Source organism: Corythoichthys intestinalis, chromosome 7, assembly GCF_030265065.1.
Source record: "Corythoichthys intestinalis isolate RoL2023-P3 chromosome 7, ASM3026506v1, whole genome shotgun sequence".
Lineage (NCBI taxonomy): Eukaryota > Metazoa > Chordata > Actinopteri > Syngnathiformes > Syngnathidae > Corythoichthys > Corythoichthys intestinalis.
In genome coordinates this window covers 32,048,566-32,071,273 of record NC_080401.1, presented here as the reverse complement: position 1 = coordinate 32,071,273, position 22,708 = coordinate 32,048,566, and the positions used below count along the sequence as shown (strand labels likewise).

Genomic DNA, 22,708 nt, shown 5'->3' with positions numbered 1-22,708 from the left:
CGGCAACAAAGTTGTAAAAATATTTCAACAAAAATATTAAGTATCAAAACTTTATGTGCAGCTGTACTATATATAGTTATTTGAAAAATACGGTTTACAATAAATTTAAATATAAAAGAAACAAACTCAATTGAACTTGTAAATAATTGAACTGAATAACTGCAAATAACTGTGATGAATAACAGAACCATTTTAACTCCCAAATTTCCTGCCTTCCTGATAGCTGTCACATTAAAAGAAGAAAAGACATTCCTTCAGCTGTGTTATGTATTTGTCTGCATATCGTCCACCTTCCTTGCTCAGCAATTCTCAACTGGGTCTCATAGGTTTTTGGCCAAGACTATTAGTTTATCCACTATAGCAGGCTTGAGACAATAACGTTGGCACGTAACAATGTTCCCACCTGTGCTAAAAAGCCTCTGATGGGGAGCTCGTAGCAGGAATGCATAGATACCTGCGTTTTAAATGGTCCCACATGTTTGACAGATTACTTCTTGTTGAGGCAACCATGGCGAGGCACTGTCGACAGGGCTGTTTTTTGTCCCTTATAGTCTTGTTCTTGCCAAAATACTTCCAAAACTCCTTTTGGATACAGTCTTCCTTGCTCCTCCAACGTGTTGATTGCTTGCTTTCACTTTGAGAACGGATCCTCCTCCCTCCGCTCTGCTGTTCGGCCCCTCCTCCCTCCACTCCGCTGTTGCAGGGGGAGGGGAGGAGCCGATGACTTGCTGGAGAGAAAGAGAAGCTGTGCGCTTTTTTTCCCCTCTCCTTCCTCAAAACAAACGTTTGTGGATTAAAAAAAATGAAATTAAAAAACTATCGCACGTCCTTGCGATGGGACTATTGCACATGCGCACATCGCGATGGCGATGTTTAAACGATATATCGTTCAGGCCTACTTGATATATTGAACTTTTTTAATTGTATAAAATGCGGATTTGAGGGTTACTGTAAATTTCATTCGGAAGGACAAATAATTAGTCAATTTTGTAAAATCCAATTTAAGCTTTTAAAAAAAGCGTAACCCTTGGCTTGGCATGATTTAATCGCTTGATACTTACTTTTTATTTATTTATTTATTTATTTTTTTAAACAACAAAGATCTAATTGGGACTGATTTCATGACTTGTGCACAGCCACCTTCAGTTTATCCTTGCATTATCAATTGTGGCTGACCATAGCTGAGACCAGGAAATTCTGCCTTTACTTTTGGGAGACTTTTTTTTTTTGTAAGTGTTTTTCTACTATTTGGAACAAAAAAAGCAATAACACTAAATCCCACGGCGTATAAATGTGGTAGCACCATAGCCGCTTGGCTTGCTCAGGGCTTTGTTTTTAATTCTTGCCAAGATGGAGGTATTTATGAAAGCAAACAAATACAAGCCAAAAACTTCACGTTTGCAAGAAATCTCGTACAGCAAAACAGCAAAACTGAATTGTCGCCACTTAAACTATAAGACAAACATACAATTAAAGCTCCAAGCAGTGGCACTCTCGTGTTATAGATGAACCAACAAAATGATTAAACATTGACACTACACTCTTCCTACTTACATGATGTACCCCCCCCCCCCCAAAAAAAACCTAAAAAATAAAAAAAGCTTGTTTTACCCTTTTGTTTTTCTCTAATGTTATAAAGCCTTAGTGTCAAGGGCACATGTTTCATATTACAAGAAAAATGTTGTGAAAAAAGTACTAAAAATATTCACTACTAAATGTGCTTCATTAGTGTGAAATCCTGTTGGTATATATTAAGTTACTGTAAATAAGAGCGCTTTTGGGTCACTTACATTTATAAAGTAATATATATTTTTTCTTACAAAGCTTAGAGGTACAAATATGTATAGCTTGCTTAATAATAACTCTCCTCCCTCCCAAAGTTGCCAAATTTCTGTGACTTTTACTTCCGACAAACATGTCTACTTTTGTCTAGCTAATATCACATCTACTGTATTTATGAAACTGGTTTTGAATCAACTTATTTCTTCAGCAGAATACAAGCGGTTACACAAACTGGTCCCTCTTTACACAGTCAGAAGCTCTCGCTTGTTTTGCAGCAAAGAACCAGGCACGCGCAGGCCTGATTCACACATTTCCTGAGTCACCGCCAAATGTGCACGGAGATTAAATGGAACATTCAACTCGTAATGCTGTTGATGTTCCCTTGAGCTTAATGATTACATGTAAATATAACACTGCAGCACACAGAGGCCCCCTTTGCTTGCAGGATTTTTTTTGCACCTTTAAGAAAAAAAACGCTGTTAAATTGATCGACATCATCAAAATGGCAACCCCAAAAAAACTAACATTTTGGCAGCAGTGGGCCAGTTTGGAAAGATTTTGTTGGCGAACCAAAGCGTCGAGAGGTCAATTCCAATAGCCGCTGGACAAAATGGTAATTAGGACTAACATTCCTCCTCAGTGTAAAGACAAATTTCCTTTTGGGATCAATATCGTAGGACAATAAACACACACTACAATAGGATCCAATCGCATTGCCAAAGCATAATAAATTCCACAGGCTTGACTCGGATATCTTCCTCTCCAGGCATTTAGGTAAAACCCATCAACATTGGACTCTTTCTGTTAGTGGTTTGTTACTGTTAGCGGTCTATTTTAGTAGTAGCATTTTGTATCTCTACTAGGCATGTGCCGGTATGAGATTCTGACGGTATGATGACCTTAAGGCGTGGGATGGCGTGGCTCAGTGGTGGAGTAGTTGTCCCCCAACCCAGAGGTTGTGTATTCGATTCTCCACCCTGATGAACTCGCCTAAGTATCCTTGAGCAAGATACTTAACCCCGCATTGCTCCTGGTGCTGTGTCACCAGTAGGTAGATGGCAATGTAGTGTAAAGCGCTTTGAGTACCTTGAGAGGTAGAAAAGCGCTATACAAGTATAAGACCATTTACCATTTAAGCAAAAATATCACTGTTTCACGGTATTGCAATTACAGCTTAAAATGTGTTACTCTGACATATCTGGGTAAAAAAAAAAAATCCATTGAAGAGGATTTTTAATTTTCAAAACATTAATAAATTGGAATATAAGTAATATAATATTAAAATAAAAAAACAAAAAATAACTGAAATATTCTAAAATAAAATAAATACAGTCCGTTAGATGAGCGTAAACCCACAGCCACAGCTCAACATACAGTGGGGCAAATAAGTATTTAGTCAACCGCCAATTGTGCAAATTCTCCTACTTGAAAAGATTAGAGAGGCCTGTAATTGTCAACATGGATAAACCTCAACCATGAGAGACAGAATGTGGGGGAAAAACAACAGAAAATCACATTGTTTGATTTTTAAAGAATTTATTTGCAAATCATGGTGGAAAATAAGTATTTGGTCACCTACAAACAAGCAAGATTTCTGGCTGCCAAAGAGGTCTAACTTCTTCTAACGAGGCTCCACTCGTTAGCTGTATTAATGGCACCTGTTTTAACTCATTATTGGTATAAAAGACACCTGTCCACAATTTCAGTCAGTCACACTCCAAACTCCACTATGGCCAAGACCAAAGAGCTGTCGAAGGACACCAGAGAAAAAATTGTAGACCTGCACCAGGCTGGGAAGACTGAATCGGCAATAGGTAAAACGCTTGGTGTAATGAAATCAACTGTGGGAGCAATTATTAGAAAATGGAAGACATACAAGACCACTGATAATCTCCCTCGATCTGGGGCTCCATGCAAGATCTCACCCCGTGGCGTCAAAATGATAAGGACGGTGAGCAAAAATCCCAGAACCACACGGGGGGACCTAGTGAATGACCTACAGAGCTGGGACCACAGTAACAAAGGCTACTATCAGTAACACAATGTACCGCCAGGGACTCAAATCCTGTACTGCCACACGTGTCCCTCTGCTAAAGCCAGTACACGTCCAGGCCCGTCTGCAGTTCGCTAGAGAGCATTTGGATGATCCAGAAGAGGACTGGGAGAATGTGTTATGGTCAGATGAAACCAAAATAGAACTTTTTGGTAGAAACACAGGTTCTCGTGTTTGGAGGAGAAAGAATACTGAATTGTATCCGAAGAACACGATACCCACTGTGAAGCATGGGGGTGCTTTGAGGCTGTTTTTCTGCAAAAGGACCAGGACGACTGATCTGTGTAAAGGAAAGCATGAATGGGGCCATGTATAGAGAGATTTTGAGTGAAAATCTCCTTCCATCAGCAAGGGCATTGCAGAGGAGACGTGGCCGAGTCTTTCAGCATGACAATGATCCCAAACACACAGCCAGAGCAACAAAGGAGTGGCTTCGTAAGAAGCATTTCAAGGTCCTGGAGTAGCCTAGCCAGTCTCCAGATCTCAACCCCATAGAAAATCTGTGGAGGGAGTTGAAAGTCCGTGTTGCCCAACGACAGCCCCAAAACATCACTGCTGTAGAGGAGATCTGCATGGAGGAATTGGCCAAAATACCAGCAACGGTGTGTGAAAAGTTTGTGAAGAGTTACAGAAAACGTTTGGCCTCCATTATTGCCAACAAAGGATATATAACAAAGTATTTAGATGCTTTTGGTATTGGCCAAATACGTATTTTCCACCATGATTTGCAAATAAACTCTTTAAAAATCAAACAATGTGATGTTCTGCCCCCCCCCCCCATTCTCTCATGGTTGAGGTTTACCCATGTTGACAACTACAGGCCTCTCTAATATTTTCAAGTGGGAGAACTTGCACAATTAGTGGTTGACTAAATACTTATTTGCCCCACTGTAACCATCAGAGCAAAAAAAAAAAAAAGATTTTTCATAAAAAGCACATGTGTATATCATGTTTACATTATACACACACACACACACACACACACACACACACACACACACACTCTTTCTCTACACAGACAGTTGCCAGAGAGAAAAAAACCCAACACGTTTGACCACCACTAGACACACTTAACTCTTGTAGCTGGTGGGAAACGTTCATGACAGTGTTTACTAACCTTTATTTTTGTATAAATGCGGAATCATATTAGAGGTATTGCCTCCTCGGCAGCCACCCTCAACAAACATGTTTAACATGTCGGTTGGTCCTCCGCCAAGTTGTGGCCATCTGTAACTTTTCTGTAGCCGAAGTATTCCCATACCAGCGATTTTGTTTTCTTCGAAGGGGGGAAAAGTACAGGAGCTTCATCTTCTCCAGCCATCGTGTAGCACAACTGACTCAGTGACACTGAGCAACAACTGGTTGGGGAGGGTTGAGCCTTGCAGCTGCAAGCGAGGGATTTTTCCCTGCATTTTTGGGACATAAAAATAGCTAGTACCGAAGGGACGGTGTGACGGAATTTTTTTGTGGTTTAGCAACCACGGTGGTTTTCATACCACGGTATACCTTGAAACTGGTAATCGGCAAATGTCTAATTTCTACCATGCTTGATTAATTAAGTATATCACATTTGTTCAGCAAGATCAAGCTCAGCCCTAGTCTCCAGTTACAAGCCATCTCAAAACAACAATCCTTCATAGAAAATGGATGGCTGGAGTACCATAACTGCCCTCAAGTGCACATCAAAGGGAAATACAGTCATACCTAAACATACTAACGCATCGACATACGATCCTTTCAACATCCGACGTAAAATTTGTCTCGACATATGACGACATGCTCGAAATGCAACAATTTCTCGCAAGACGCCAGCATGGCGGATTATCTTGTGAGAGAGATCAACATGGGTCCCAAGAAAGTAAGTGCAGGTGGTGAAAAAAAAGGACAAAGCTGACACTCCCTATTGAAATTAAGAGGGGAAACGATAGAAAAATTTTGAGCGTGGTGTACGCGTCAATGAAATGACTCGACAATACCGCCGGAATCCACAACCCAGACGGTCTTCAAACAGAGGGCACAGATGGAAGCCCTCAAAATGGTCAAAGCATCCAAGGGGACAAATATTCTCTCAAAACGTCATAGCGCTATTTCAGAGGAGATGGAACGCCTTTTACTGATATGGATCGTGAAGCAAGGACGTGAGTCTGAGGCGGCGTTTCAAAATAAGCAGCCAAATTGTGATGCTTTACTGACATTCCAGCAGCAATGTTACACAAGAGTCAACCAGCATGAACACAGGTAAAAACTAACAATGCCTCCTTTTTCCATTGCCAAAAACATTCCCCCCTCGGAACATCATAACTTATCAACCAGCATGGTCTCAGGTAAAAACTAACAACCTCTGGCTTTTTATTGAATTATTTAAGTACCACAAGATGACAATAAAAATGTTTATTTTCGATTATTATTATTATTCCGATTTGTATTTATAATCTATTTGTTTCTCAATGTGTAATTGCAATTTGTAATTGTACCTGCAGTACTTATGAAGGATTTAGCATAGGTTTTGGGGCTGTGGAACGAATAAATCAAATAATGATGTATTATGTAAAAATTGCACTCGACATACGACCATTTTGACTTACAAACGAGGTCCTGGAACTGATTAAATTAGTATGTAGAGGTACCACTGTATTGCAGAATGAAGGATACTGTTATTCTTCAAGAGAACCTCCTCTAGTTTGGGCAGGCGGTAGACTCCTTCCAAGTTTTCGATGATGTTGTCATCAGCCTCCAAAACCTACAAACAGTGGGGGCATAGAGCGGAATGTGACATATTGATAAGTACACAAAAAAGAACAAATATGAGCAAATGGAACATTTACAGCCCTGCTCGGACAAATACTGAGGTTGCATCTTTTTTCACCTCCAGGCACTGTAGCATGGAGAAGTGAGCGGAAATTTGTCGCAGCTGGTTAGAGGACAGATTGATGTGAGTGATTAGGAGCAGCTGGTCCAAATGGCACAAGGTGGTCAGGTTCTGTTATTAGAAAAAGCCAGAAATGACATCTTTTAACATGTGCTGGCAAAAGCGAAGCAGAGAAGAATTTTGTGCGCAAACCTTGTTGACGACGCTGAAGACGCGCACTTCAGCGTACTCCATTTTTAAAATGGTGTTTTCGATCATAAACTTGCTGCACAGGTCGCTGTAATAGGCAAAGCGCATGGAATCCACTTCCTGGGGGAAAGGAGGTAATGAGCGTGTTGCGTAGGAATATATTTCCAGTTAATGGAATGGACACCAAATTGCTGCTGCTCACTTTGAGAGTTTGGAAATGAGTGAGCGTCTCCTTCTCATAGCCGAGGGGGTCTAGCGCCCTCATCAGTAGGATGATGGTCAGCAAGCACCCTGCAGGGAGAAGCACAAACACATACAGAGAATTCATTTTATATAATGAGGTTAATGCTCAAGATCAAAAGTAAGAAGTGTTACTAATTGCCTAAATTGATGCCTAAATAAATATATTTTTTAAACGCATGTCCAAGTGTTTAATATTTCAGTCATTTTTACACAACTTGTTTCGAACAAGGAGTTAACCTTTCAAAGAGGTGTTCTATCAATCAACTGACACATTTCCACAGATACTGACAAAATTAAAAGTCATTTGCCCATCAATTATGGAAGATAATAATGACCGACTGCAAATGACCTTTGTGCCATTCTTTTACAGTATTTCAATTTGTAGAATATTAAAATAGGAAATTCATTAAAATTGTTAAAATGTTGTCAAAACCTTTCAATAAGCAATAATTTAAGTTTAATTTCTTTGCATAGGTCTGAAATATTTATGTTTAAATTTGTTGAGCACTCTGTGAAGCTCATAGCAGCTGCTATCTGTGATATAACCTCAGCCAAGATTTTGATATCAAAGACACGCACACAAATGCGCCAACACTGCCAGTTTTATCTTGGCCAAAAAGCAAGATGTGGTTGGCCACAGACCAGTGGCGAGACCTGGTGCTCTCTGCCCTGTTCCTGGGGAACCAGCCCAGACTACTGTCTGGTTCTGAGCCAAACGCAGCAGCTACAAAACTGCTATCTGAGATCTCCATCCAAATGTGGACTTGAATTGGAATGACACTGAAATAGCGACAAGTTAATTTTCCAGAAAGCTGTGGTGACCTCCCTGTGGTATAGGAGTTAATTCATTAAGGTCCTTCTAGCCAGGCAGGCTGCATTTCGCATTGTCATTTAGCAGCTGGATGATTTTGAATGGATGTAAAAGGATCAATAATCTGAACTAGTGATGCACGATAATACATTTTTCAACCGATACCGATAACCGATAATTTCCTCCTCAATCCAACCGATAACTGATAATGTCAAGCCGATAATTCTATTAAAATATGTAAAATTTTAAAGTACACACAAAAGAAAATATTACTGTGAAAAAATAAAATTTATTGCTTTTTTTTTCAACATAAAATATGAACAATTCATCAATTCCAACATCTAAATAATGACAGATTGTCTGACATTGTGTAATGGTAAACTTTTAGCAACAATTACTTACAGAGTAAATACCTAAGTTGCACAAAAATGCCTTTAAAGGTAAGCAATTCCTAACATATATATCATTAATACACTGCAAAACACACCTCCTTAAAACTAGTCAGCTTTAAGTGTAAATCTATTGGAAATAAGTGAAATTGTCTGCCAGCGCTTCAAGTGTATGTCTCTCAGATTTTTTGGAAGAAAAATAGCTAGCTGAAAATAATCTTAACAGCCTTATTTTAAGCAATACATTATTATACTTAATCCTAAAAAAAACGGAAGAAGAAAAGATTTTGAAAAATACTTGTGGCTACAGAATATTATTGTTGTTTCATTACAACAGGAATGTGCATATTTAAATTGATAAGTGTTAATAAGTGCCAATAAGTTTTGATTATCTACTGTGACTGTAATTGAGAAGATAAATAAGTTAAATTAATTTAAAAAGTGATTGCTAATGTTATATGCTTTGTTGCACACTGTGAAAATGATTAACTCAAAAGAGCGAGATGTCATATACCCATTCTGCAGCGCTTTGTTTACATTTGCGGCACTCACGACCAGTGTTGTTAATCTTACTGAAAAAAAGTAATTAATTATAGTTACAAATTACTTCTCCTAAAAAGTAATTGCGTTAGTAACTCAATTACCTGAATGTAAGAGTAATTAGTTACTTGGCAAAGTAATTGGTGATAATTACTTTTTTTTTTTTTTCTCAAAAAAAAAAAAAAAAAAAAAAAAAAAAAAAAACATTGGCCACACTATGTGAAGTTTTTTTGTGAAGGTTTTTGGTACAATTGGCCCGAGGCCAATTCTTTACCCTAATTTACCCTTCACCCTGAATCAACTGTTAAAAGTTGTTAAAATTGCTCCCATTATTGCATTAGTTCCCTTCTCTCTACTTTCGACAAATGAAAGTTTTAAAACTATTTCATCATTTAAAGATAGATTCAAGTCAAGATTTTGCCGATTTAGAAGTATTTTAGATAAAAAGTTACTTAGGTTCGTTAGGAAGGTTCTCTACAACAGAGCCGTAATAAAAGGTCTACTGCTTTAAGATGGCGGCTGTTTACTAACGCATCTAGTGCCGTGTCTGTCATTTTGCATCTAGTTATATCTATATACAGTATATGCAGTGTTGTTAATTTTACTTTAAAATAGTAATTAATTACAGTTACAAATTACTTCTCCCAAAAAGTAATTGCGTTAGTAACTCAGTTATCTGAATGTAAGAGTAATTAGTTACTTGGCAAAGTAACTAGTGATAATTTTTTTTTCTCAAAAAAAAAAAACAAAAAACAAAAACAAAAACAAAAAAAAAAAAAAAAACAAAAAAAACAGGTCACACAATGTGAAGTTTAAAGGATTTGGGGGACAATTGGCCCTAGCCCAATTCTTTACCCTCCACTTAACTAGACACAAGGGTATTGCGATAACTAGCTAGTAACCTTTGCTATGTGTGGAAGTCATTTCAAGTTGTGAATCAACCGTTTAAGTTGTTAAAATTGCTCCCGTTATTGCATTAGTTCCCTTCTGTCTACTTTAAACATGTGTAAGTTTTAAAACTGTTTCATCATTTAAAGATAGATTTAAGTTAAGATTTTGCCGATTTAGAAGCATTTTAGATTAAAAAAAAAAAAAAAAAAAAAAGTTACTTAGGTTCGCTAGGAAGGATCTCTACATCAGGGCCTTCCTGAGAGGTCTACTGCTTTAAGATGGCGGCTGTTTACTAACGCATGTAGTCCTTAAAACATGTTGGCAATGCAGCTGTGTCAGTTTTTGCATCTAGTTCTATAATATGATATCTACCGTGTCATGTGGGCGTAGTTTGTCGGCTATGGCTACAGTCAGGTATTATTGGAGCCACCTAGCATCGCGGTTGCAACGGCGTCTTCCCCACTGCTGCTCTGCTCTCGTCCCCGTGAGTCCGTTTCTCTCAGACTTTTTTTATTCAACCAACTTAGTAACGCATAGTAACGCACGCCTTTCCCGCCTCAGTAACGGTAACGGCGTTGCCAAGATGAGAAAAGTAATTAATTAGATTACTCATTGCTGAAAAAAATAACGCCGTTAGTAACGCCGTTATATTGTAACGCCGTTATTAACAACACTGCTCACGACATTTGCGTTACAGCAGCTAAACTGATACACGGCAGTACTATTTGGATGGAGTTGGAGCTCGCATCTCCGTGCGTGTTGTTTTGTGCCTGAGTTTTGTTAAGCCGAAAATAAAGGCAGCGTTACAAAGTCATCTGACCGCTCGTCATTTTACATACTGAATACATAATTGACTGGCTGACTTCGTTTTCTCCATGTTTAAATTATCATCTAACCACTGTGCCGTCATGATAAGCTTGCTTACTGGACATCACTTTCCCAAATGTACGCGGTGAAAATGCGATTGGCATGTTTTTCATGAAGAATGGTGGTCGTATAAACTGCATTATTTTTTTATCCAGGGCTTTGGCTCTCGGGTCATTTCGGTAAAAAAAAAAATCGTGTCTCGTCTCGGCGACGGCTACGTTCGTACCGGATAATCCGCCCACACCGGCCGGTTCGCCGCGGCGTATTCGGGCCCTGGCTCTGCTCACACGTCGTGAGGGAACGCTCGAGAAACCGGGGTGTTCGCCGGAGGTCCTGAAGCCGGGGAACCAGGCTCTGCCCGCCCTGCCGCCGCCTCGCCGTCGGCGGCCTGCCGGACCGGCCAGAGCGGCGGGCTCCGTCGGAAGACGGCTACTTGCCGACTATCGGTCTCCAGTCGTGCCGGTGTTTAGCCTTAGATGCGAGTTTACCACCCGCCTTGGGCTGCTTTCCCAAACAACCCGACTCTGTATCGTCACAAGGCCCGTAGTTTAACTTAGTGTTTACAATAGCTTTAGCATTCCCGTTAGCAGCAGCCTCGTATTCGTTCCAAAAATCTTTGTGATGCAGTTTTAAATGGATGCTGGGTTAGTGGTTTTGAATGAGGACGCTTTCTTTCGGCCTCTTGGAACTTCTGCGGTACATGTTTCGCAGTTGGCGAGAGCGTCATTTTTTTAGTAACAGCCGCCGTAATATTCAACTATTTCTTGTCGTGTAACTCCGCCTCCTCAACCCCTCCTCCCTCAGGGGCTTCAGAGAGGGGAGGGGTTGAGGAGGCGGCGTGCTGAATTCTTCGGTTGTGCACATTTAGAGGCTAAATCAAGTATATAATTATCGGATTGCATTATCGGTTGAATTTTTTTATTATCTGGATTATCTGTGTGACGTCATAATTGCCATTATCGGCCGATAATTATCGGCGACCGATATTATCGTGTATCTTTAATCTGAACGCTTGATGAGAAACACTTGTCAGACAGTCCCAACATTTTGCACGTTAATTACACTTTAGGGGTAAAATTACTAGCATGAAAGCTCCTAATTATCAATCTGTCAGTTGCTTCTGAATCTTAAAGCATTTTGAAATACGTTTCTTGCAATATCACTTCCTATGAAGCTACAGTATTATCCTCCTGTCTGAATGCATTTATCTTTACAGTGTGAGATCCTCAGATTGAAAACTGCACCTTTTGCCAGGAGGTACTTCCAAAAACGCATTATTTCTTAATCTCTCTGAACAGCACAGAGGGCGAGACAGTAGCAAGCTGCAAATAAGACTTCTCAGCTCCGTGAAGCACAAAACAATGGAAAGAGAATAAAGCACTTACACTTATTGAGCGGCTCCAGTTCTAGCAGCTGGTTACATGATTGTAGCTCGGACTGCAGCACTGAGCTTTTCTCCACTGAGAGCTCACTCCTGTAGAAAAAAATCCAACAGAATCCGTCTTATTCTAAACAGAATTGCTCACGAGTGGCAAAAGGCATGCTTCCATTATCTAGTAAATCTTTACCTAAAGAGCTCTTGATCAGTGGCAGAGTCACGACACCAACTTTCACTTCGACCTGAGGAGAGAAACTTTGTTAATAAAGTTGCACAACAATAATATTTTTTCAGAATAAGATAGGACGATTGCATAGCTCTAATTTGTATGCAAGTCGGAACTTGTTTTACGAACACCAATGCAGCTGGAAAAAAAAAAAAACTTTAATTAATTGTATGGGAAAATGAAACAAACAAAACATACCGGTACCTTTAAGAAAACAAGTTCATTGTGAAATTTGTAAAGTCAATGTTAATATGTCTGCGGTGCTAGTGTCATAAACCTAACAGTGGAACCTCTGAACTCAATTCCATGGCTGTTTTAGCTTAAATTTATATTAAAAATAAAAAATATACTTGAATAATTAGGTTTGAAAACAAGGTCCTAAAATTAATGAAACAAAATAATGTGAGTATATTGTAATTAAAAGTTAAATAATGTGGGACTGCACATGAAAAATACACTGTACTGCATTAAAACAAGTTCAAATGAACTACTAACACCCAGTACTCAAACAAGATGCGACATAATACTGACAGTTTTTGGATAACTAGATTAACAAAATAAGTCTGCAATTAATTAATTGGCCCCGAGACAAAAAAAGAATAAACAAATTTCATTCTTATCTGTTCAACATCAGAGTAGCAGCTACTTCTTCTTGTACCATATGACCATGTAGTACTAATTAATTGCGAACCATTTGAAATAGCGCAGTTCTCTGTCTGTACTGTTTTCACAGAGGACTCTCTGTATTGCCATCTTTCAGTGTCAAAATGAGAAATGGGAAGTAACGGGAAATATTAAGCTTTTAAAACTATTTGAAAGGACCAAGTAAAGAGCAAAGTACTTTTTCTTATTCAGTGAGAGTCAAGGTGAGACTATAGTTACGGTCATTGATGGGACCTTTTTGGCTTACTGTGCTCCGCTTTGGCCACAACTGCACGAATTGTATGTAAAGAAGCCTTTGCTTCCGCTAATTAGCTGACACTCACACTCTCTGCTGGTCCGTTTTAATCATTTAGCCACAAAGAGATGGATGAATACAATCAGTGTTTCACCTGTGTACAGCGCGCAGTCTCGACGAATGTGTTTTTCGGACCAATGCACCGTCAGATTGTGTTCATTAGCGATGTCGCCGATTGAACCAGGAGGAAGATTGCATATCTGGGTCGTGGTTAAGAAAGTTAACACATGACAAAAAAATAACACACACACACACACACGTAGGATAGAAAAAGTTATAAGGAAAAATCTTAAACCAAATTTAATTGATCATTGGGGCAAAGTGCAAAAAGCTACGTGGTCCCACGTCGTGAGTCTGCATACTAACGCGGCTTGTTAACGGCAATGGCTGGAGAGACTAACGTTAGGAATTCTTTTTCACTCTCAGAAGCCACAAATCATTGGCACACTAACCGTTGATAAATCAAGCATTCTAATCACACTGCCCCTCCAAGGACATAAGGTTTTAGCCACTCACAGTTTGTTTATTAGCAGGCTTAAGAGGCTACTTTTCACAAAATAGATGGGAAGTACAATAGACAATGGAAGATGCCATTCGCTCTCAAGGACTAGCTGCGCCCAAGAGTCCCTTCCTGCCAGGACTTTTCTCCAGGGACCTGCTGGAAGAACTTTCTGGCCCATGGTTTGTGCTTTTAAATTTATGCGTTTCGGCAGTACAAGCGAACACTTCAGCGAAGCCAACTTATTATTACTAAACTTTTCCCAAACCCTCTTGTGACCATACACAATACCAAATGAGACCATAATAACAACACAACAGAATTTAATGCCATTTTCAGGGCAGATTTCACAGCCACATTCGCTAAAAAGTAAAAAAATAAAAAAAATCTAACTCCTGGAATGTCCTAAAACATATTTGTATGAGCATCTAAAAAACATTTTTAAAAATAATTTAAATCGAAGAAATTTAAGATTGACCAGTTAAATTGAAAAAAAAAATTAGACACTTTATCAATACTAGTAAATAAATTAGAGGCTTTAAATATGTTTTAAGACCCTGCGGGAACCCCGCTTAAAGAGGAACTAGTCATTTTCCAATACTGGTTAAGACGGGTCAAAATGGGAGTGCGCCATGGTTTAAGTGGTTTATCTGTGTAGTGTTTTTTATTTGACTGAAATCCCGTCAATGTCCACGTTCTTCCCACCGACGCACCCAATAAGAGCAAGGAGTTTAAATTTAAATATTGTGACCAAATTAAATCCATTCACATAATAATGAGAAACCGCACGTCTGCAGAAAAGCCCAAAAAGGACCAACTAAAGTACATACTGTACCTTGAAAAATTCTAGGCACTTTCAACGTACTTTTTTGCAAACCAAGTAAAATTGCATCGATTAAAAAAAAAAAAAATGTATGAAAACTTTTTTTTTTCAACAAAACAAGAAGCATATTTCCACCAGTTTTTTTTTTTTTAAATTACTTGCTGGTGCCTCTTTTCGCCAGTGGATTTTTTCTTTTTACTTGCAAGTGCCTTTTTCCCCAACAGTGGGGGGTATATCTCCCATAAGGAGGTAAAAACCATAATATTGAAGCCCATTTCCTACACTTAAAAAAAAAAAAAAAAAAATTTTTTTCAACAAAACAAGAAGCCCGTTACCCCCACTGAAAAAGAGGATGAAAACTTATTTCAACAAAACAAGAAGCCCATTTCTGCCGGTGGATTTTTTTTTTTTTTTTAATTACTTGCTGGTGCCTCTTTTCGCCAGTGGATTTTTTCTTTTTACTTGCAAGTGCCTTTTTCCCCGACAGTGGGCGGTATATCTCCCGTAAGGAGGTAAAAACCATAATATGGAAGCCCATTTCCTACACTTATAAAGAAAAAAACAAAAAAAAATTCTTTTCAACAAAACAAGAAGCCCGTTACCCCCACTGAAAAAGAGGATGAAAACTTATTTCAACAAAACAAGAAGCCCATTTCTGCCGGTGGATTTTTTTTTTTTTTTTTACTTGCTGGGGCCTTTTTCCAACAGTGGGGGAAAAAAATCTCCCGAAAGGAGTTTAAAAACCATGATAAAAATGAAAAAAAAAAAAACATTCCCGCCACAAAAAAAGGATGAAAACTTGTTTTTTTTTCTTCAACAAAAGAAGCCCATTTCTGCCAATTGATTTTTTTTTTTTTAACTTGCTGGTGCCTCTTTCCGCCAGTATGGCTTGTTCCGACAGTGGGGGGAAAAAAGTCCCGTAAGGAGGTAAAAACGGAATCAGTCTGTATGCACTCAAGCTAAGCAACGTATGAGAGCAGTGTTCTTGCCGTGTCTTAAAAAGTCTTAAATGCATTGAATTTATGAATTGGGAAATAATACATTAAAAAGTCTTGAAAAAGTATTGAATTTTCATATCTGGGTCTTAAAATTTATGATGTATAACTTCTCTGTGTCTCATTTTCCGACAAAGGTGTCATTTGTCATTTTGATTGAATAACGTAGCCTAAATAAATAAACGGGGCGAAGGAGCCAATCATTGAGAACGTAACACAGTCACTGCTCAAAATCGTTGATTGCAAGCACTGATGAAATAGGGAATACTGTGTAGTTCTTTTGACTTGCTAACCCAAGTCAAAACAGCGTTAGGTCACTGAAAGATGACTACAAATATGCCTTCTTCTTCAATTTGGTGTGCTGTGAGACCAGCTAAAAAAGATCACTATTATTATACAGACTGATGTCACTGCCGCTCCTGCATGCTCCCATTAACTTTCATTCACGTCCCGTCCCGACCGCTGGATTCCTGCGTTAATCCCGTGTCACGACGGGAGTCCCGAAAGAATGTCATTCTCTACACTACACAGATCCTTTTTTACACCTAGCAATACATGTCATATTAGAGAGATGGGGAAATGTAAATTCAACGAAGCGTGGTTGAGAAAACAATCCTTTCGCCTTTGGCTCAAACCAGTAGGTAGCAGTGTGTTCGAGGCTTTTTGCATCGTATGCAAAAAAAAAAAAATCAGATGGGTATAATGGGCATGAAGACGCTACAGTCCCGAGCTAAATTGTCCAAGCACATAACCTCCATGAGAGGAAAGGAAAAAAACCTCCATTGCCGGAGTTTTTCAATCTGCCTATTTAAGCCAGCCAGCTACTCACGAGGCTGAAGAGACAGACGCTAAAGCTAGCCATGTAAGCAAAGCGACAGCAGCTAAAACTAGCCAGCTAGCTGCTAGTGCTGCAGCCCCCCTGCATCCCAGCCCAGCTACAATTGCTAGTGGATTTGCGAGAGTGGATCTAAGCACATCGTTTGGGTCTACAGCAGGCATGCACGCAGAGGTGTTGTGGTTGCCCAAGAGTTTAAGATGGCGCTCACCACGCTAAATGTTAATGCTAACGAGAACGCCTCTATTTGGCCTGTTTGTGTCTGGGCTGTGGTGGTGTCGTGTGAGTAGCCTATTCAATATGCTGCATCCTTACATCCAGCTCACATTCCACATTTCCACTTTCGAGAAATAAATTAACACAAATTCACAGATTTTGTTTTTCTTGGTCGATATGGCTGTGAATTAGGTATTAATAAAATAAAAAAAAAAATTTTTTTTTAAGGTTTTAATTAGTTCTTAAAAAGTCTTAAATTTAACTCGAGGAAAACTGTAGGAACCCTGGAGTTACTTATAGGCTGTTGCCAATAGGGTTGTCCCGATCCGATATTTGGATCGGATCAACCGCCGATATGCGCATAAAAAAGCGCATCGGTATCGGATGGGTCGACACGGAAAAATTCCGAGTTGTTCAAGAGCAGAGAACTGATGCTGAGTTAATAGTTTATTTTCCACTGAGGTTGTTTGTGTGTTTTGCTTTTTTAAGACAGTTTACAATATTATTTGCGCGTTTTACTGACTGAATATGCCGTTTTTGCTTGTTATTTATCATGTTTTGTGTTTAACACATAATAAACAGGTCTGTTTCTTGTTACTAACCATTGTGTGTTATTCAGACTCACTTAATTCAGCTGGCTAGTTGTTATCAAGAGTACTAAAACCCTTTTCAACATGAGTCTGACAATTATGTACTGTAAGAAGGCTAAATAACTTTAAAATTTAATACATGCTCAGATAGGCCTGTATCGGTATCGGCCAGTATCGGTACCGGATTGGAAGTGCAAAAACCTGGATCGGTACATCCCTAGTAGCCAACACATACGGTAGGTGCTACACTCAAGGGGAAACTTATCCGTGAGTTTGTGAAAGAGAACACATTCTTTTCTGGATCAGGGCTCACAAACGAAAAGCACTTTACTGTGCACGTAAAGCACAGTATCATTCATTTTTACTTTCCAAAGTTGATTTTATACAATACCTTCACAAAGCCACGGATACTGGGGCATTGAGTGCAACACCAACTAGTATATATTGACTACAGCCTACAAGTAGCTGAGCTTGTGCGTAGACTCAAGAGTTTGTTTTTAACTCCTTGTGAGAGATTTTTTTATTCCACTGGTGTAAACGGTCAGCAGCAGTAGCAAGTATAAAAGACTTTCACTGGCAAAGATGGGCTTGTTTTGTTGAAAACAAAATGTCACTTTTTTTCGTGACGGAAATGGGCTTCCATACATCGAAGGTTATTTAAAAAAATAATAATAATAAAGTTAAAAAATAAATAAATAAAACTTAAGTGCCAATTTTAAAAATATTGAACAATTTCTGTGAATATAGAAATAGCTTTATGTTAATGAGTATATGCTATTTTATAATTTGTTTTTAATGCACTTATTTACCAGTCATATCAAGACTTATCATCTAAATTGATTCTTATCAAAACAATAAAAAAAAATTTTTTTGGTTCTCATAGATTTATCATGGTGGGGGGGGGGGGGGGGGGGGTGAAAATGGCCTGGACAAAAATGATTAGCCTGGTACTACAGACTCACCGCTGTTCCAGCTATTGAGTCTGGCCACCATTAAGCGGAAAAAAATTTCCAGGGCGGAGCAAGCCACAGCAAACAGACAGCGGAGTGGACCAATCAGCGACGGGCGGGACGAGGGACTTGCGCGCGGATGTAAACATACAAGGAGAGCGGAGTTTATTCAACATGGCTACCGCGAGACAGACTGTTGTCAATGACTTGTGTCGATGTGTTTTTGGTAATTTAAAACTGATTTTACCGTGGATTGGAACATATTCTCGGCTCTCCGGTTCGCCATCTGTGTTGTTGTGGAGACGATTTCCGATGCGGAAGAGTGACGTTGCTCGTTCAGAACACGTCACGCAAATAAACGAATCTGATTTGTCGATTGATTTCGTACTTGCTCGAGAGGCCGTTAATGGGCTGGGTCCCAGACTATTCTCTCAGTGTTTGAAAAACACATGGAGAACAGTCTGGCCGTGCCAGGCAAAAAAATGATAGTACCGTTAATATTATATTGCATGACATTTTGAAGGAAGAACTGCAATCAAACAATTTCTGTGACTCTCAACGGTTATTTTATTTTTATTCTAATTTTCTTTATATGGACAATTTTAAACATGTTTAAGGATCCGGAAAAGTACTTAATACCATTACTCAATGTAACACTGATGAAACTGCTCACTCAACCACTCGGTGACCAGTAGAGAATTATCTCACCTTTATAGCATGGTCGGCACATTTGGAATAGTGTCGATTCAAGGAGCAATTCAGCACCTGACGCGACACCAATCAGGATAAACGATATTTTAAAAAATGGATGAATGTGAAATTGGACACCCATTTCCCTCCCTCCCAAATGGCTCCAGTTCTCTACCTTCCTCAGTAAATATAGTGATATCTGTGTCAGCATTTTCTGACAAGTAGAAAAGAAAAAAAAAGCCATTGGCGCAAAACTATTTTGTGACAGTAATAAAAGGAACTATATCAGTGCATGACACAAGACAATCTTATCACCATGAATTAATTTAGGTTCTATTAGAGAATTAATCTAGACACTGCGAGAATTAACTTTGTAAGTGCGGCAGCCGTCCACTGACTAGGGACGACGGGAGCCTGTCTCAGCTGACTTTAAGGTGAGCGGCCTCTTACACTCCTATTTTGTAAGCCCAAATGTAGTTTATATGTCATTTAAAAAAAAGACATTTATATATTTTGGGCTACACTGTCTGTAAGTGATTGTCAAGCATGCCTCACAGTCAAGAGATCCATGTTTGAATTCCTGTGTGGAATTCTCCCCGTTTTTGTGCAGATTTTCTCAGACTAACGCCTAGAAACCATAAATATCCAGTACATGTTAAGTTCATTTAAAGTATCTGTAATTATTCAATAGGATAAATTCTTTATTTGGAATTCTTGTTTGTCTATTTGTGCCCTGCGATTGGCTGGTGGCCAGTCTAGATTGCAACCCACCCAGCTTGGCCAGACTCCAGTTCAAGCAAACACAAAAGAGGACAACAAATTCACATTCTTTAAAATAAATACTGTATTTTTCGGACTATAAGTCGCAGTTTTTTTCCATAGTTTGGCTGGGGGATGCGACTTATACTCAGGAGCGACTTATGTGTGAAATTATTAACACATTATGATATCATTTCACATGTTATTTTGGTGTTTTGGAGTGACACTGATGGTTTGGTAAACTTGTTAGCATGTTCTTTATGCTATAGTTATCTGAATAACTCTTAATAGCTATGGTCACGTACGCGTTCTGCCTTTGGCAATGTGTTTTCAATTGTATTGTTGACTTTTTTTATATTGAAATGCATGCTTTTAGTTTGTGGCGCTTTCACGCCCACATGGGGGTGCACTCGCACGTGTTTACGTGAAGAAGAGCGCTCACACGCCAGAAGAAGACCGACAGCTACGTAGCTCTGAGTGAGTGGGCGAGTTAGTGAGAGAGAAACACGGCGGCGAACCTACATTTATTGTTTATGCTTGTAAAATATCTCTACAGAGGCAACGCCTGTGTGTATCATCTTTTCTGTTGTTGTTGTGTTTTCCACCCGCGATCGGACACTTAGAGCCAGTTGTGTGGTTGATTGAACGATGCGCTAATGCTAGCGAATGCATGCTAACCTTTTTTGTCATTGCTGTAAAAGCGCCTAATTATCATTTATTTACGTTGATGTGAACCTGTTTGGTATCGAGGACGAAATTGACTCAGCAAATTATACGGACGTCCAGTATCGTCATTTGGGAGTTTAGCCCGCTGAATAGCCAGGACCGAGCCGTAGCGTCCTGGTGAGGACAGTATATACGCCAGGGGTCCCCAAACTTTTTCCTGTGAGGGCCACATAACTTTTCCCTTCTCTAATGAGGGGCCGGGGGTCAGTTTGGAACAGAAAAGGTGTGACGATTGCAGGAGTGCCTAAATGTAAAAATTAGGGCTGTCAAACGATTTAAATCTTTAATCAAGTTCATTACAGCTTAAAAATTAATTAATCGTAATTAATCGCAATTCAAACCATCTCTAAAATGCCATATTTTTCTGTAAATTATTGTTGGAATGGAAAGATATAACACAAGATGAATATATATACAGTACATTCGACATACGGTACATAAGTACTGTATTTGTTTATTATAACAATAAATTATAACAAGATGGCATTAACATTATTAACATTCTATTAAAGCGATCCATGGATAGAAAGACTTGTAGTTCTTAAAAGATAAATGTTCGTACAAGTTATAGAAATTTTATATTAAAACCCCTCTTAAGGTTTTTGTTTTAACAAAATTTGTAAAATTTTCAATCAAAAAATAAACTAGTAGCCCGCCATTGTTGATGTCAATAATTACACAATGCTCATGGGTGCTTAAGCCCATAAAATCAGTCGCACCCAAGCGCCAGCAGAGGGCGACAAAACTCCAAAAAACACAAGTAGCAAGTTGACATTGCACTGTGCTGTCATTTGAATCTGTTTGAGCCGGGCATGTGCGTTAATTGCGTCAAATATTTTAAAGTAATTCATTAAAAAAAATTAATTACCGCCCATTAACGCGATAATTTTGACAGCCCTAGTAAAAATTCATTGTTTTTCAGAAAGCCACAATCAAATAAGCCTTTCTGAATTCTTCACGGAACAAAAGTAAATAAAATAATAATAAATAATAATAACACAATTAAATAGATAATACCCAAATAACCCTCTCTGGGTTCTTCACAGAAAAAAGCCAGGAAATAAATAACACTATTGGAAAAAATATAAAGAATTTTTGTTTTGTTTTGTTTAGGGGGCCGGACCAAATGTGGCCGCGGGCCGTAGTTTAGGGACCCCTTACATACGCATTTCGTTGTTCATGCACTGTACACTGTACACTTATTCAGCATGTTGTTCTCAATTTTATTTTTATATTAAATTGCCTTTGAAGATGACATGTCTGTTCTATGTGTTGGATTTTATCAAGTAAATTTCCCCCAAAAATGCGACTTATACTCCGGTGCGACTTGTAGTTCGAAAAATACGGTAAATAAATCAATAAAAATCACCCAAGTCATTTTTGGGGTTTGTCCAGGAAACAACAAACAATCATTTGCTGTTTTTTTTTTATATTTACTGACAATTTTACTAAATTAAAAAAAAAAATAATGACTTGGGCAATTATTTTTAACAGGGTGATAAAATGTTGATTGCCACAAAAGGATACCCATACAGGACTGTGCTTAAATCGTGGGTGGACACTCCTCCAGTCCACCTGTTGTGGCTGACCGTCAAGCACCAGCAGCAAGCCACCGGACTGCGCCTGCATGCATGTGAACAATTTAACAGAACAATAGAATAAATAATTAAAAAAAAAAAAAATCATAGTCATCGCTCACATTGACTGGTCTCGAAAAGGCGACAGCCACGCTCTCTTCGTCCCGACTGATGAAAACACAACTTATCATCTCTTCACGTTCGGCTGTCAAACAAAAAGAAAGATGGCATTAAATTTGTGACTATCAATGCGTTGAAATGGCAGACACACACAAACCTCTGCCAAGCAGCCAACGATAATAGAACCAAGCACTCTGATCGTTGGGGTCGGTAAAGAAAGCATTCTGCACCAGCTCGTATTCTGAAGAGAAAAAAAGACGTTTTCAATTTACTTCAAGATTCAGAGACAACTATGCCCGACCCGAGAAATAAAGAAAATTCTGATTTTTTAAATTTGAAAGCTTTATGTGGTCCTTAGACATAATACATCTAAAAAAAATTGAGTTTCTAGTTTTTCAAGTTCTCTAGTTTGTATCATAAATGATACATTAAGCATTACATGCTGTTCTCGTGGTAAAACAAATATAACTAAAGTGAGATTGTTTAAAACCTTATTGTGTTCGAAGTTTTTTACTGCAATGAGGTCCAGAAATGCTTGTATCAAATGTGATACATTTGGCAATATGCTGTAGGGTTAAGCAATTTTATGGACTTGCCCCGGTAATACACCAGGCGCGTCAGCGTTGCAGATGCATCAATGCATTGCTGACACTCATCCCAAATTTCAACAGAATGCGTTTTATGAGCAGAGAGTCAGTGGAGCGGTTCGATCGGTTCACGTGAGGATTGTAA

At 38.9% G+C, this 22,708-nt stretch overlaps 1 protein-coding gene across 2 annotated transcripts in view; it reads right to left on the bottom strand.

Moving 5' to 3' along the window:
• The window catches only part of rabggta (Rab geranylgeranyltransferase subunit alpha), a 32,261-nt gene that overhangs the window by 3,482 nt on the left and 6,071 nt on the right, over positions 1 to 22,708 (bottom strand). For both annotated transcript variants that reach the window (XM_057840669.1, XM_057840670.1), the window contains exons 7-16: positions 22,134 to 22,217; positions 21,979 to 22,061; positions 21,807 to 21,902; positions 13,291 to 13,396; positions 12,203 to 12,254; positions 12,020 to 12,108; positions 7,096 to 7,184; positions 6,897 to 7,013; positions 6,702 to 6,815; positions 6,488 to 6,575 (exon numbers count right to left, since the gene is read on the bottom strand). In XM_057840669.1, the coding sequence (XP_057696652.1) occupies positions 6,488 to 6,575; positions 6,702 to 6,815; positions 6,897 to 7,013; positions 7,096 to 7,184; positions 12,020 to 12,108; positions 12,203 to 12,254; positions 13,291 to 13,396; positions 21,807 to 21,902; positions 21,979 to 22,061; positions 22,134 to 22,217 (918 nt within the window). The remainder of the gene's footprint in view (positions 1 to 6,487; positions 6,576 to 6,701; positions 6,816 to 6,896; positions 7,014 to 7,095; positions 7,185 to 12,019; positions 12,109 to 12,202; positions 12,255 to 13,290; positions 13,397 to 21,806; positions 21,903 to 21,978; positions 22,062 to 22,133; positions 22,218 to 22,708) is intronic.